General features: G+C 45.6%; 1 protein-coding gene across 1 annotated transcript in view; it reads right to left on the bottom strand.

Annotated features, from left to right (window-relative positions):
- Positions 1–13,163, bottom strand: part of igsf21 (immunoglobin superfamily member 21) — a 224,258-nt gene that overhangs the window by 56,696 nt on the left and 154,399 nt on the right. Inside the window, exons 5-6 of the mRNA XM_033048444.1 lie at positions 5,740–5,855; positions 2,694–3,156 (exon numbers count right to left, since the gene is read on the bottom strand). Coding sequence (XP_032904335.1) covers positions 2,694–3,156; positions 5,740–5,855 — 579 coding nt within the window. The remainder of the gene's footprint in view (positions 1–2,693; positions 3,157–5,739; positions 5,856–13,163) is intronic.

The following is a 13,163-nucleotide window of genomic DNA, read 5'->3' on the forward strand; positions in this document are numbered from 1 at the left end:
ACCAAAACCCTTCAGGATAACCTAGCGATGTGATACGGCCCCAACTTTCTCCTTCACAAGATTTCAGTCAAATGCAGAAGAAATGCAAAAGGGCAGCACGGTGGCGCAGCGGTAGAGTTGCTGCCTCACAGCGCCAGAGACCCGGGTTCGATCCTAACTACGGGTGCTGTCTGTACGGAGTTTGTACGTTTTCCCTGTGACTGCGTGGGTTTTCTCCGGGTGCTCCGGTTTCCTCCCACACTCCAAAGACAAGCGGGCTTGTTTCTTTTTGTAAACCAGGATTTGTAGTTCCTCGGTAGACAAAAATGCTGGAGAAACTCAGCGGGTGCAGCAGCATCTATGGAGCGAAGGAAATAGGCGACGTTTCGGGCCGAAACCCTTCTTCAGACACTTACATTTCTTGCATTGATCTGCCTGGGGCAAGGAATGAAATTCCCAGCACAACATTTAACCATTTAGCTTGTTGAGTGCATTCCCTGCCATGGATCATATCTAGCTACATTGTTCTAGCTTCTCAACAAATTAAAGTTTCAGATGCTCAGGTTAGGAAAATGTTTCAAACGTCGGATTTGTAAACAATGCTCAGATAATACAGGCATGTCCTGAATTATGCGGCCTTCAGCAGATTGTAAACTGTTCCATCATCCCTGTTTTACTTTGTACATAAAACCCACAGTCTTATTTGTGGTCAAATACATACAAATGATTCTGTTGTAAGTGTGTTCAGACTGGATGAATGGGCTGTCAGAGAGACTGTTATTGTGGCCTTAGGAGCCAAGGTTCTTGCGACTGTTCTTCCGCTGATTAAATCATGCTGCTTCAACAAGAATAACACGCAGATGTGTAGTACCTTTAATGTGGGGAAATGCCTTGCCATCTTTGACAGAAGAGAAACAGGCTGTGCGCAACTGTGGGAGGATTAGGCAAAGTGATTGCAAAACTGATGAGGTATGAGTTCTGAGCAATGAGGTGGCACGTCATGGTAGCTTAACGCCCTGTGTAGGAAGGAATTGCAACGCTGGTTTAAACCAAAGATAAGGGCAATGTCCCACTAACGCGACTTTTCAGCGACTGTCTTCGACCTTCAAGCTCGAGGGCACTCGCCTGAAAAACCTCGAGCTGGATCAACCGTCAGCGATGAAACCGCGAGCCGGATCGACCGTCTGCACACACGCACACACACACACACACACACACACACACACACACACACACACACACACACACACACACACACACACACACACACAGCGCAAAGGCGGGGGCCAGGGAAAGCGGGGGAGCACTGTCTGAAATTCACACCCGCGATGAACAGGAAGGTAAAAGATGGCTGCACAGTTACAGTAAGCCCTTTAGAGAGCGCAGATATTTATCATTTAAATCTTCTTCTTGGTTTTCATAATAATAATGCATATCTTTCATCATTGTTTCTAGCTCTGAAGTCAGTTTTTGCAGTTGGCTGTAAAAGTTATGACGTCCTGATGCACATGTAATTCTTACTGATTCTATAACGCCAGCTTGCAAACTTGGACTGAAAACATTCACAATATGTTGAAAACTTGGTGATAATATAATGGTGTTATCCAGCACAGGTCTCCAGCATTCTACATTTGTTCTTTTAATTTTAGAACCCCAACCCTAATGCATCTCTGGAGATGAGGAATGGGTGACGTTTTTTGGGTCGAGACCTTCCTTTTCTCCAGAGATGCTATCTGACCCGCTGAGTTACTCCAGCTTTTTGTGTCTATCTTCAGCTTAAAGCTTTGCTCCATAGAAGACAGGAAACGTGAAGTGCTGGTGAGGCCCTGAAGGGAGAGAGAGAGAGAGAGAGACAGGCTGGAGAAGATTGCAGGGCCAGGGGAGATGAAACTATGATGGGATTTGACAATGAGGATGATGATTTATGTTCCTTGTCATGGACGGTGAGTCGTGCGGGTCAGTAGGGAAGGGGATGATACAAGCACGGGATTTCATGTCTGCCGTCCAGTTGGTACTACACAATTCTATGATTTTGCTGACATGATCATTTTGATAGTTTCTTCAGCTTATGTCATTCATTTTCATCCAATTCCCTGAATGCAAAACACTGGCGGGAGTTCAATGTTTGAAGATCATCCGAATCCAGCACTTTCGCTTTGGGAATTTCCTCTGAAGTCCCCAAAAACCAACTCCTTAGTTGATCGGATTTGAGGCACCAGTTGGAGAATCGTAACTAGCATCAGTGCCCCTGGGATGAGAAGATGTGGTCTCAGCCCTGGCTCATTTTTCTATTTGTCTCCCAATTCATTCTCCTTGCAATGCAGTTAGGAGAGCGCTCTGATCTTTGACAGGAGATTCAGCATCAATCAAACGCATAAATACCTCGACTGGCAGAACAAGTCAGAATTTGGTATTCTCGCGACTACTCACGACCATATGAGATCGCGGGATGAAGCCTGTATGGTCGTGAGTAGTCGCCCAAAGAGTCGTACCTTTTTCTGGTCGCCGCTGGATTTTCAACATGTTGAACATTTTCGGCCACCTGCTGCGACTATGACGGGTGCCAGCAAGTCGCCGAAAAAAATCACGTAAGTGGCACAGGTCCTTAACGCTGGTCCACAAGACAATTGGGTGTAATTCCTCATTGCCAACATGGTTCTATAATATGACCCTGCCACCTTTACTTTTCTGAAGTAAGAATGTGTGCAACTTACCCAGTATCACCTCAGACTGCATGGGCATGGTCAGAGCCGGGTGCTTCACCTCACAGCTGAACAGAGCGTTATTGTCCAGCTCAGGGTTCAATGTCCAGGTGATCATGGCCCGCACCTCCACGGTGCCATCGCTGACGGGTATCTGGGTGTGTCGGAAGAGGTATGCGGGATCGCTGGGGTAAATCCACCTCGGGAACTCGCGGCTGATGACGGTCTCTGGAATTCTCTCCGCGGCGGTCGTGGCTGCAACCGTGCTGTCGGTGATACTCGGAGACGGCCTCTCCGTCAACATTCTGCCCCTGCCTTCAAAGTCCAGCAAGGACAGTGACTTCTGTAGCTTGGTGTCATCCATGTCCCGGCTGATCAGACTCTGAGGGATTCGACCTTTCTTTTCATTCTCGTCGGGCGAAGTCTGAGACACGTGATGAACTTCAACCAGCTCACCATCTCGTTTGAAGTATACCTACCAAGTACACAACCACACGTCAGGGAAAGCTAGCTGACTGCACAGAGAATTGGCTTCATTGAAGGAAGCAGAGGGTGATGGTTAGTTTTAGTTTAGTTTAGAGATACAGCGCGGAAACAGGCTCTTTGGCCCACCGGATCTGCACCAACCAGCGATCCCGGTACACAAACAGTATCTTAGCACTAGGGACAATTTACAATTATACCAAGACAATGAACCTACAAACCTGTACTTCTTTGGAGTGTGGTAGGAAACCGGAAATCCTGGAGAAAACCCATGCAGGTCACGAGGAGAACGTACAAACTCCGTACAGACAGCACCCATAGTTAGAATCGAACCGGGGTCTCTGGAGCTGTGAGGCAGCAACTCTACCGCTGCGCCACCGTGCCGCTCTGATGGTGATGGTGGAAGGTTGTTTTTCGGACTGGAGATCTATGACTAATCGTGTGCCTTCGGAGTCGGTGCTGGGCATATCGCTGTTTGTGGTTTATATCAACGATTTGGATGAGAACGTTCAAGGCAAGATTAGTAAGTTTGTAGTTTGCAGTAAAGTGGGTGGTATTGTTATTAAATATTACAGAAGGATCCTGATCAGTTGGGCAAGTGGGCTGAGGAATGGATAATGTGGACTAGACCAATTGGGACCCGTTGGTTCCCAGTCACACAGGCGGTCTGGTCCCCTAACGCAACCCGTTCCCCCAACGCAATATTCCTCAGTGGCGTCACCAGTAGATAGGGTGGTCAAGAAGCTGCTCGGCACATTGGCCATCATCAGTCAGGGTATTGAGTATAGAGGTTGGGATATTAAGTTACAATTGTACAAGATGTCGGTAAGGTTACATTTGGAATATTGTGTTCAATTTTGGTCACTCTGCTATGGGAAAGATGTTGATAAGCTGGAGAGCATACAGGGAACATTTACAATGATAGAGACATAGAAAATAGGTGCAGGAGTAGGCCATTCGGCCATTTGAGCCAGCATCGCCATTCAATATGGTCATGGCTGTTCATCATGATCGGAGGACATAGGAACATAGGACATATGATGTTGACAGATCTTGAGGGCCTGAGCTATAGGGAGAGGTTGGGAAGACTTGGGTTGATCTTATAGAGGTGTATAAGATCAAGAGGGGAATAGATAGGGCAGATGCACAGAGTCCTTCACCCCGAGTGGGGGAATCAAGAACCATAGGTTTGTGAAAGGGAAAATATTTAAAATAACCTGAGAGACAATTTTTTCACAGTGGTTTTATAGAACAAGCTGCCAGAGGAGGTAGTTGACGCAGATATGATAACAACATTTAAAAGGCATTTGGATAAGTACATGGATATGAAAGGTTTAGAGGAATATGGGACAAACGCGGGCAGGTGGGACTAGTATAGATGGGGCATCTCAAGAGTCAAGAACACTTTGTCACACGTCATGAAACAGAACAATGAAATGCTTACTTGCTGCAACAGATGTGTAAACAAAGTCCTCTGTAAACATCTTAATAACCAACTAAAAAGTTTAGTATATATCATTAAAAAAACAAAAGTCTTTGTCGACATGGGCGTTGGGCTGAAGGGCCTGTTTCCATACAGTCTGTGAGTCTAAGCATTCATGCAACCAGGACAACACACAATAACTGTTCTGCCGTTCAGCTTTGCAAGCCGTTGCATTTTGTTGATGTGTGTTTTACTACATTCTCCGATTCTTCACGGCACAAACATTAAACTGGAGATATTCTGGTACAATTCTCATGATGGGTGTTAGTGGAGCATTGGAAGGGTCTGTCCCACTTACTCGTTTTTTTCAGCGGCTTGCTGGCACCCGTCATTGTCACAGCAGGTGGCCGAAAATATTCATGTTGAAAATCCAGTGGAGACCAGAAAAAGTTACCTTACCCAACAAGGATATACATTCGAGAGCAGATAGGTCTCAGCGCATGCCTGGTTCTCTTTTTTTAATCCTTGTTGTGAATTCTAGATGAGTTTAGTTTAGTTTAATTTAGTTTAGTTTAGAGATACAGCACAGAAATAGGCCCTTCGGCCCACCAAGTCCGCACCGACTAGCGACCAGTCCACTAACGCTATCCTACACACTAGGGACAATTTACTTTTACACCAAGCCAATTCATCTACAAACATGTACGTCTTTGGAGTGTGGGAGGAAACTGGAGCACCCGGAGAAAACCCATGTGGTCAAGGGGAGAATGTGCAAACTCCGTACAGACAGCACCCGTAGTCAGGATCGAACCCATGGCGCTGTGAGGCTGCAACTCTACCGCTCTGCCACCGTGCTACCTAACTTTGCTCCACATTCCCATTGCACCAGGCTGATCGAGATCCCGACTGGGTTTAAGATGGGCAGGGTGGAATTGTCTGATTCAGAATTGTGCCAGACGATGCCCTTTTAGATTTTTAGTGCAGTGAGGGATTGTAGAATGTAATGAGAAAACAGGACAACAAAATGCACCGGCTTGCAAGGTGGAGAGGTCGTCGGTGGCGTTCAGTTGGCTTCACATCGGAGCAAAGGCCAGTGGCAGAGAGCGAGGGAGAAAATGGAAAGGAAACAAAATCACCTTGCTGTGAACGTACCGTGGGAGCAGGTTTTCCTCCAGAAACGATGCACACCAACGTGAAGTTCTGAGCCTCGTAGCGACTGAAAGCGGCCGGCGTTTCTGCAGCGATGACCGAGATTGAGGACGGGGGTGCTGCAGAATAAAAACACGTGAGGTTTCAACACATTCTTTGTTCAGCAGTTCAGCAGAGCCCAGCACATCACAGTGAGGGATTACACCGGCAAACCAGTGCCTTCTGTCGCCACTCAGGATCAGGCAAAGTCCAGAGAAATGTCATGCCTTAGTTGCGAAGAGTTTCAATGGACATGAGGTTTGCTGCCTAAGCAGTGCCATTGAAAATACGTTGTTTTTTTCCTTTGCATTTGTTTGAATAACCTGTGGTTAAATTAAATACTTGGCTGCAGAGAAAGGATAGAGGGGAATGGGACCCAGCTGCATAATCGTTGGAGAGCCAGCACAGAGTTGATGGGCTGAATGGCCTCCTGTGTTGTCCACATTCAACATTTCCATGAATGGTTTACTTGGCAAGTCAGTTTATTGACACACAGGGCCGTTATTTTTTCCTTGTTGGTGGGCACCAACTTTGAACTCCTGTTCATCATTGTCCATGTAAACTTGATTCTGTTTGTTCCTTAATTCTCCTCCTGGTGAGATGGAAGCTCATGGGACTAACCTCCTTTGCTCAACACAAGCACCTGTTCAGTGTTGGCACTTCAGTATTGAGGGAGTATTGCTAAACTCCAAGAATTGGAGTGCCTTTCAAAAGCATTAAAACTGCGGATGAGAGAAAACAAAAAAAACAACTTGCTGGAGAACGCAAGATGTCAGATCGCATCTGCGGAGAGAGAAACAGCGAATATTTCAAGCCAATGACCTTTCAATCTGTCAATCTGTTGAGTAATTCCAGAATTTCTTGTTCGCAATCTTGTCTTTTAAAATGAACGTTGAAGATTTATTTTTAGTCTGGTTTAGAGATACAGCGTGGAAACAGGCCATTTGTCCGTGCCAACCAACGATCCCCACACATGCTGCATGAACTTGAAATTGTGGGAACGATTCAAACCATCTCCACTCAATGATCATTCTGGCTCGACGGGCCGAATGGCTTACTCCTGCACCTATTGTCTATTGTCTATTGTCTATTGTCAAGTACCCTGAAAAGATGCCGCAGTTCCAGTCCCTAACCTTTTACCCCTGTGTGTACAATTCATACATTATAAATCATCTGTTCTTACTCTGGCTCATGGTGATTTGGATCATCATCTTGAATACATTTACGATGCATCTCAGATGGATAGGATACAGAAACAAGGTACTGCTGATGCTGGTTTACACAACAGGTCACAGAGTGCTGGATTAACTCAGCAGGTCAGGCAGCATCGCTGGAGAACATGGATCAGTGACGTTTCAGATTGAGATCCTTCTTCACGGTGTGAATACAGATCCCATCCCGCTAATTAAATGACCAGAATGTAAACTAATTGTCCGTATATTAATCTCTGAGAGTGACGGGGGCAATATGCCAAGGCTATTAAAATGCACACGAGATCCTTGACATTATAAACAGTGCTGCCACATGCAAAAACAAGAAAGTAACTGAGTCAACTGTGAGTGCTGTGGTGTGTTGTGAGCAGGGAGACGCAGGGAGAAGCAGAGGAGATTTACTGGAAAGATGCCAGTGATAAATGCCGAGAGAGAGAGAGAGAGAGAGAGAGAGAGAGACTGTAGAAAACAACGTGTAGAAAGGAATTGCAAATGCTGGTTTAAACCGAAGATAGACACAAAATGCGGGAGTAACTCAGTGGGGCAGACATCATCTCTGGAGAAAAGGAATAAGTAACGTTTCGGGTTGAGTTTGAATAAGAGTGTCGACCCGAAACGTCACCCATATCTTTTCTCCAGAGACGCTGCCCAACCCGCTGAGTTACTCCAACATTTTGTGTCTCTTCTGCAGGAACCAATGTCGTTCTCCATGCAGCAGAAAATGTTAAGAAAAATAATTAATTAGTTATTGATAATAATAAGGGAATTTTGATGGCACTGACACGCATGCCTGGTTGATTGCATTAGTCGAAACAGGGCGGACCACATGAAGGTTGCAAATGGCACTGACAATAAATATTTCAATAGACAATAGACAATAGGTGCAGGAGTAGGCCATTCGGCCCTTCGAGCCAGCACCTCCATTCAATGTGATCATGGCTGATCATCCCCAATCAGTACCCCGTTCCTGCCTTCTCCCCATATCCCCTGACTCCGCTATCTTTAAGAGCCCTATCTAGCTCTCTCTTGAAATTTCCAGTGGGTGTGGGATGGTGGAACCAGTGGATTCAATGCATGTTGACTGAAGAAAGCACCCACTGTGAGAAGAGGAAAAATGACATAATGCAGCAAGTTATTATTAAGAATATACTATGTGTAAAGATGCTGAAAGTATATCCAATTTTAACTCTCAACAGGGGATTAACTCAATTTACCAACACTACAGAGAGAGGGGAAAGAAACAAATGGATTTGCTTTATCAAGGAGACAAATTACACCATCTTGCACGGCATATTTCTTTGGAACAAAACAGTTTGACACCACCCCCTCATCTGGTTTCCATGAGTTGCATTTAGCTAAAGGCATGCTTCCCCTGCATATTCACAATTGGAGTTTTCCAGCACAAACTCTTTGTTTAATGCTCCAAACTCTGTAGAAATTCGCTACATGTCACCTGCACAAGAAACCGATAAACAAACTATTTAAGTTAACCCTCTGTGACGTGTACGTGAGTCAAACTACACAAAATGGCGGATCCCTGGAGGAGGAATCTCCGAGGCAAGGATGGACCATTGGGACTATGATGAGCACGTTGAAACTTAGTAGGCACCAGATACGTGGCGAATCTTTGCCTACTTTGCGTATTGGGTCTGCAAAAACAGAGAATTTCACTGTGTCTCGGTACATGTGAGATCTAGGGTGGTGGGTGTATGGAACGAGCTGCCGGAGGAGGTAGTTGAGGCAGGGACTATTGCAACAGTTAAGAAGCAATTAGCCAGGTACGTGGATAGGACAGGTTTAGAGGGATATGAGCCAAACGCAGGCAGATGGGACTAGTGTAGATGGGGCATGTTGGTTGGTGTGGGCAAGTTGGGCTGAAGGGCCCTTTTCTATGCTGTAAGACTCAATCACTCAAGGTGGAGAGATGCTGGAGGGCAGCATAGTGGTGTAACGTGTGTGTGTGTGTGTGTGTGTGTGTGTGTGTGTGTGTGTGTGTGTGTGTGTGTGTGTGTGTGTGTGTGTGTGTGTGTGTGTGTGTGTGTGTGTGTGTGTGTGTGTGTGTGTGTGTGTGTGTGTGTGTGTGTGTGTGTGTGTGTGTGTGGAGTTTGCATGTTGACTCTATAAAGTATCATTGAATATCACCTGTCCTCCACTGTAATCATGTCCCCTTGGAACAGCTGAATGTAGTTGATGTCACCACGGACCTCCCAGTGTGGGAGAGTGTGGACATTGGGCACTCAATGTGTCCTTCACCGTTTCTTGCCTGCCAAGATTTACTGGGCTGATTATTCGGCTAAGATAACATGAAGGGGGCCATGCACCACAGTCGTACCCAACAATGACAACAAGGAGGGAAGTGACATAAGGGATACATCCCACCCAGAGGTCAACCTAATCTCAAGGGCCTGTCCCACTTACGCAATTTTTTTCGCCGACTGCCGGCACCCGTCACAGTCGCAGCAGGTCGCCGAAAATTGCAACATGTTGAAAATCCAGCGGCGACCAGAAAAAGGTGAGACTGAGGGCGACTACTTACGACCATACAGGCATCACCCCGCGACCACGGGTATGGCCGTGAGTAGTCGCCCAAAGAGTCGTACCTTTTTCTGGTCTCCGCTGGGTTTTCAACAGCTCGCTAGAATTTAGAAGATTGAGGGGGGATCTTATAGAAACTTACAAAATTCTTAAGGGGTTGGACAGGCTAGATGCAGGAAGATTATTCCCGATGTTGGGGAAATCCAGGACAAGGGGTCACAGTTTAAGGATAAAGGGGAAATCTTTTAGGACCGAGATGAGAAAAACATTTTTTACACAGAGAGTGGTGAATCTCTGGAACTCTCTGCCGCAGAAGGTAGTTGAGGCCAGTTCATTGGTTATATTTAAGAGGGAGTTAGATGTGGCGCTTGTGGTTAAAGGGATCAGGGGGTATGGAGAGAAGGCAGGTACAGGATACTGAGTTGGATGATCAGCCATGATCATATTGAATGGCGGTGCAGGCTCGAAGGGCCGAATGGCCTACTCCTGCACCTATTTTCTATGTTTCTATGTTGAACATTTTCAGCCACCTGCTGCGACTATGACGGGTGCCAGCAAGTCGCCGAAACAAATCGTGTAAGTGGGACCGGCCCTACAGTCTTTACCAACAAACTCCTTCAGTGAAATAATAGGAAAAGCTAAACAAATCAGATCGTCTTTTAAAAAAAATATTTGTTGAGGAGAAATAAAAATGTGAAGAGAGGGCAGGATAGGTCTTCTCTAATCACACCTTGCAACGATGACCTCCATTAATATTCTCTGTCTATATTCGACTCCTTCTACTAATGGGTGCCCTACACAGCACGCTAATTATTTGTAGCATCCCTGGTACAAACACTGCCCCTTTGTGATCCTGTCATCAGCCACATTTTCTGCTGTCTTACTCATTTGTTGTCACTCATGACATTAATCGGCTGCTTCAGTTGCCAGTGAAATAACTTTATGCAGCATTGGGGTGAGGTTGATGCTGGAACGAATACAGAAGATGCTGGATACACTCAGCAGGTCAGCAAGCAAACAGAATAGTGAATGTCTTGGATAGAGTAGATGTGGAGAGGATGTTTCCACTGGAGTCTAGGACTGGAGGTCATAGCCTCAGAATTAAAGGACGTTCTTTTAGGAAGGAGATGAGGAGAAATTCCTTTAGTCAGAGGGTGGTGAATCTGTGGAATTATCTGCTACAGAAGGCCGTTGAGGCAAAGTCAGTGGATATTTTTAAGGCAGAGATAGATAGATTCTTGATTAGTACTGGTGTCAGACGTTATAGGGAGAGGGCAGGAGAATGGGGTTAGGAGGGAGAGATAGATCAGCCATGATCGAATGATGGAGTAGACTTGATGGGCCGAATGGCCTAATTCTACTATCTCATGACCTTATGATCTGTGGAAAGAGCAAGAGAGTATTGTTGAGTTGAGTTGAGTTTCTTATTGTCATGTGTACCAAGGTACGGTGAAAAGCTTTGTGCTACAAAATAAAAGACTGCATGATTCCAGTTACTGGTTTCCGCTTGGTGACACATTATCAGAACTGAGAAGGAGAGAAAACAACACAGTCTTAAATTGTATTAGAAACTGATGAGAGGATGGATAGGACAACATAATCTGTGACCAAGATTATAGAGTGAAACAGTGTGGAAACAGGCCCTTCAGCCCAACTTGCCTACACCGGCCAACATGTCCCATCTACACTAGTTCCACCTGCCCGCGATTGGCCCATATCCCTCTAAACCTGTCCTATCCATGTACCTGTCTAACTGTTTCTTAAATGTTAGGGTAGTACCAGCCTCAACTACCTCCTCTGGCAGCTCGTTCCATACACCCACCTCCCCTTGTGTGGAAAAGTTACCCCTCAGATTCCTATTAAAGATTAAGATTGTTGTGAAGATGGATTGTTAATGGGTCTAGAAGCGACAGAGAAGTCTGCTTAGTTGCAAATGTCAGGTGTGGTGACGTATGGTGGGAAATAACAACATTAATACCTGAGCTAATATCAGATTAATGACGTTTACCAAAAATGGCCTGAACTGATATAAAAAGAGCGAATTACTGCCATGACAACCCCAAACAGCGCTGCCATCCACCTTCCCAAGACAAGGTCACCTGCTGCTCTTAAACTAGAAACACATGGTCTACAGTTACTGTGTAAAATCTCATTCCACTTTCCAGAATGTGCTGACAAGCTGAAATACCAGGCTGCAAACTTCCCGACTTCACAAGGGAGCCAATTAGTTTTATATTGTCAATTTTCAATCAACTGGCACAATAAGATATCCAAAAGTCCAACTCACAATCAGTGTACAATGAGCAGCCGTACCTGTCTTCTGTATTATTGATCCCGTTGGCTAAAAAAAGCAATACTGTACTAGTCAGAACAGAAATGGCAGAGATTTTGTGAAACGAGACCACACTGATCTCATGGACTGTGAAGCTACCCTTAGAGATGGGGTCTCACTGGAAGCATTCTCTACCCCTGGCGGCAGTCTCTCCCCTCTCCCTATACCATAGATATTAGTCATAGGTATTTGCCGCAGAAAGCCGAGACCCTTCTTCAGACTGAGCGGAGTTTGTACTTTCTCCCCATGACCACGTGGGTTTTCACCGGGTGCTTTGGTTTCCCACCACACTCCAAAGACGCACAGGTTTGTAGGTTAATTGGCTTTGGTAACGTTGTCCTTAGTGTGTAGGGTTAGGGTTTGGGTAATTGCTGGTTGGCACAAACTTGGTGGGCCGAAGGGCCTGTTTCCATGCTGTATATTTCAAGTGTAAAATGTAGATTATAAAAGTAAGACACTGTTGGAAGTCAAATTCTTTGCAATATGTGTTTGATTATCCCACTCAGGAAGGATAATGGTGTAATGTTCTTCGGCAGGAGTGAGGGATAGTAAGTGAAAGGAGGCTCCAGGCTCACGTTAGTTCCCAGGAGGGACAGACACATTTCCTTCAATTCTGATGATGGTGCATTTCGGAAGTAAAGTTCAAAGTATCAAAATAAAAAATAAGATAAAATTTAAAATTAAAAAGCACCCTAATAAAAGTCTTGCATGTGGAAGTTTCTCAAAGGCTTTTTGGAAGTTTCGGCACTTTGGCAGCGGTAGAGTTGCTGCCTCACAGCGCCAGAGACCCAGGTTAGATCCTGACTACGGGTGCTGTCTGTACGGAGTTTGTACGTTCTCCCCGTGACCTGCATGGGTTTTCCCCGGGTGCTCCGGTTTCCTCCCACACTCCAAACACATATAGGTTTGTAGGTTAATTGGCTTCGGTAAAGTTTGTTAATTGTCCCAAGCGTGTAGGATAGTGTTAATGAATGGGGATCGTTGGTTAGCGCGGACATGGTGGGCCGAAGGGCCTGTTTGCACTCAGTATCTCTAAACTCGACTAAAAGCAGAGGTAAGTACACTAGGTCTTAGTCTCTTTTAGGGATACAACGTGGAAATAGGCATTTCGGCCCACCGAGTCCAGGCAGACCAGTGATCACCCATACACTTGTTGTATCCTGCACACTAGGGATAATTTACAGAAGGAATGGGTGACGTTTTGTGTCAAGATCCTTCTTCAGTTTGAAGAGGGGTCTCGACCCAAAACGTCACCCATTCCTTCTCTCCAGAGATGCTGCCTGTCCCACTGAGTTACTCCAGCTTTTTGT

The sequence above is a fragment of the Amblyraja radiata genome, chromosome 31, assembly GCF_010909765.2.
Source record: "Amblyraja radiata isolate CabotCenter1 chromosome 31, sAmbRad1.1.pri, whole genome shotgun sequence".
NCBI lineage: Eukaryota > Metazoa > Chordata > Chondrichthyes > Rajiformes > Rajidae > Amblyraja > Amblyraja radiata.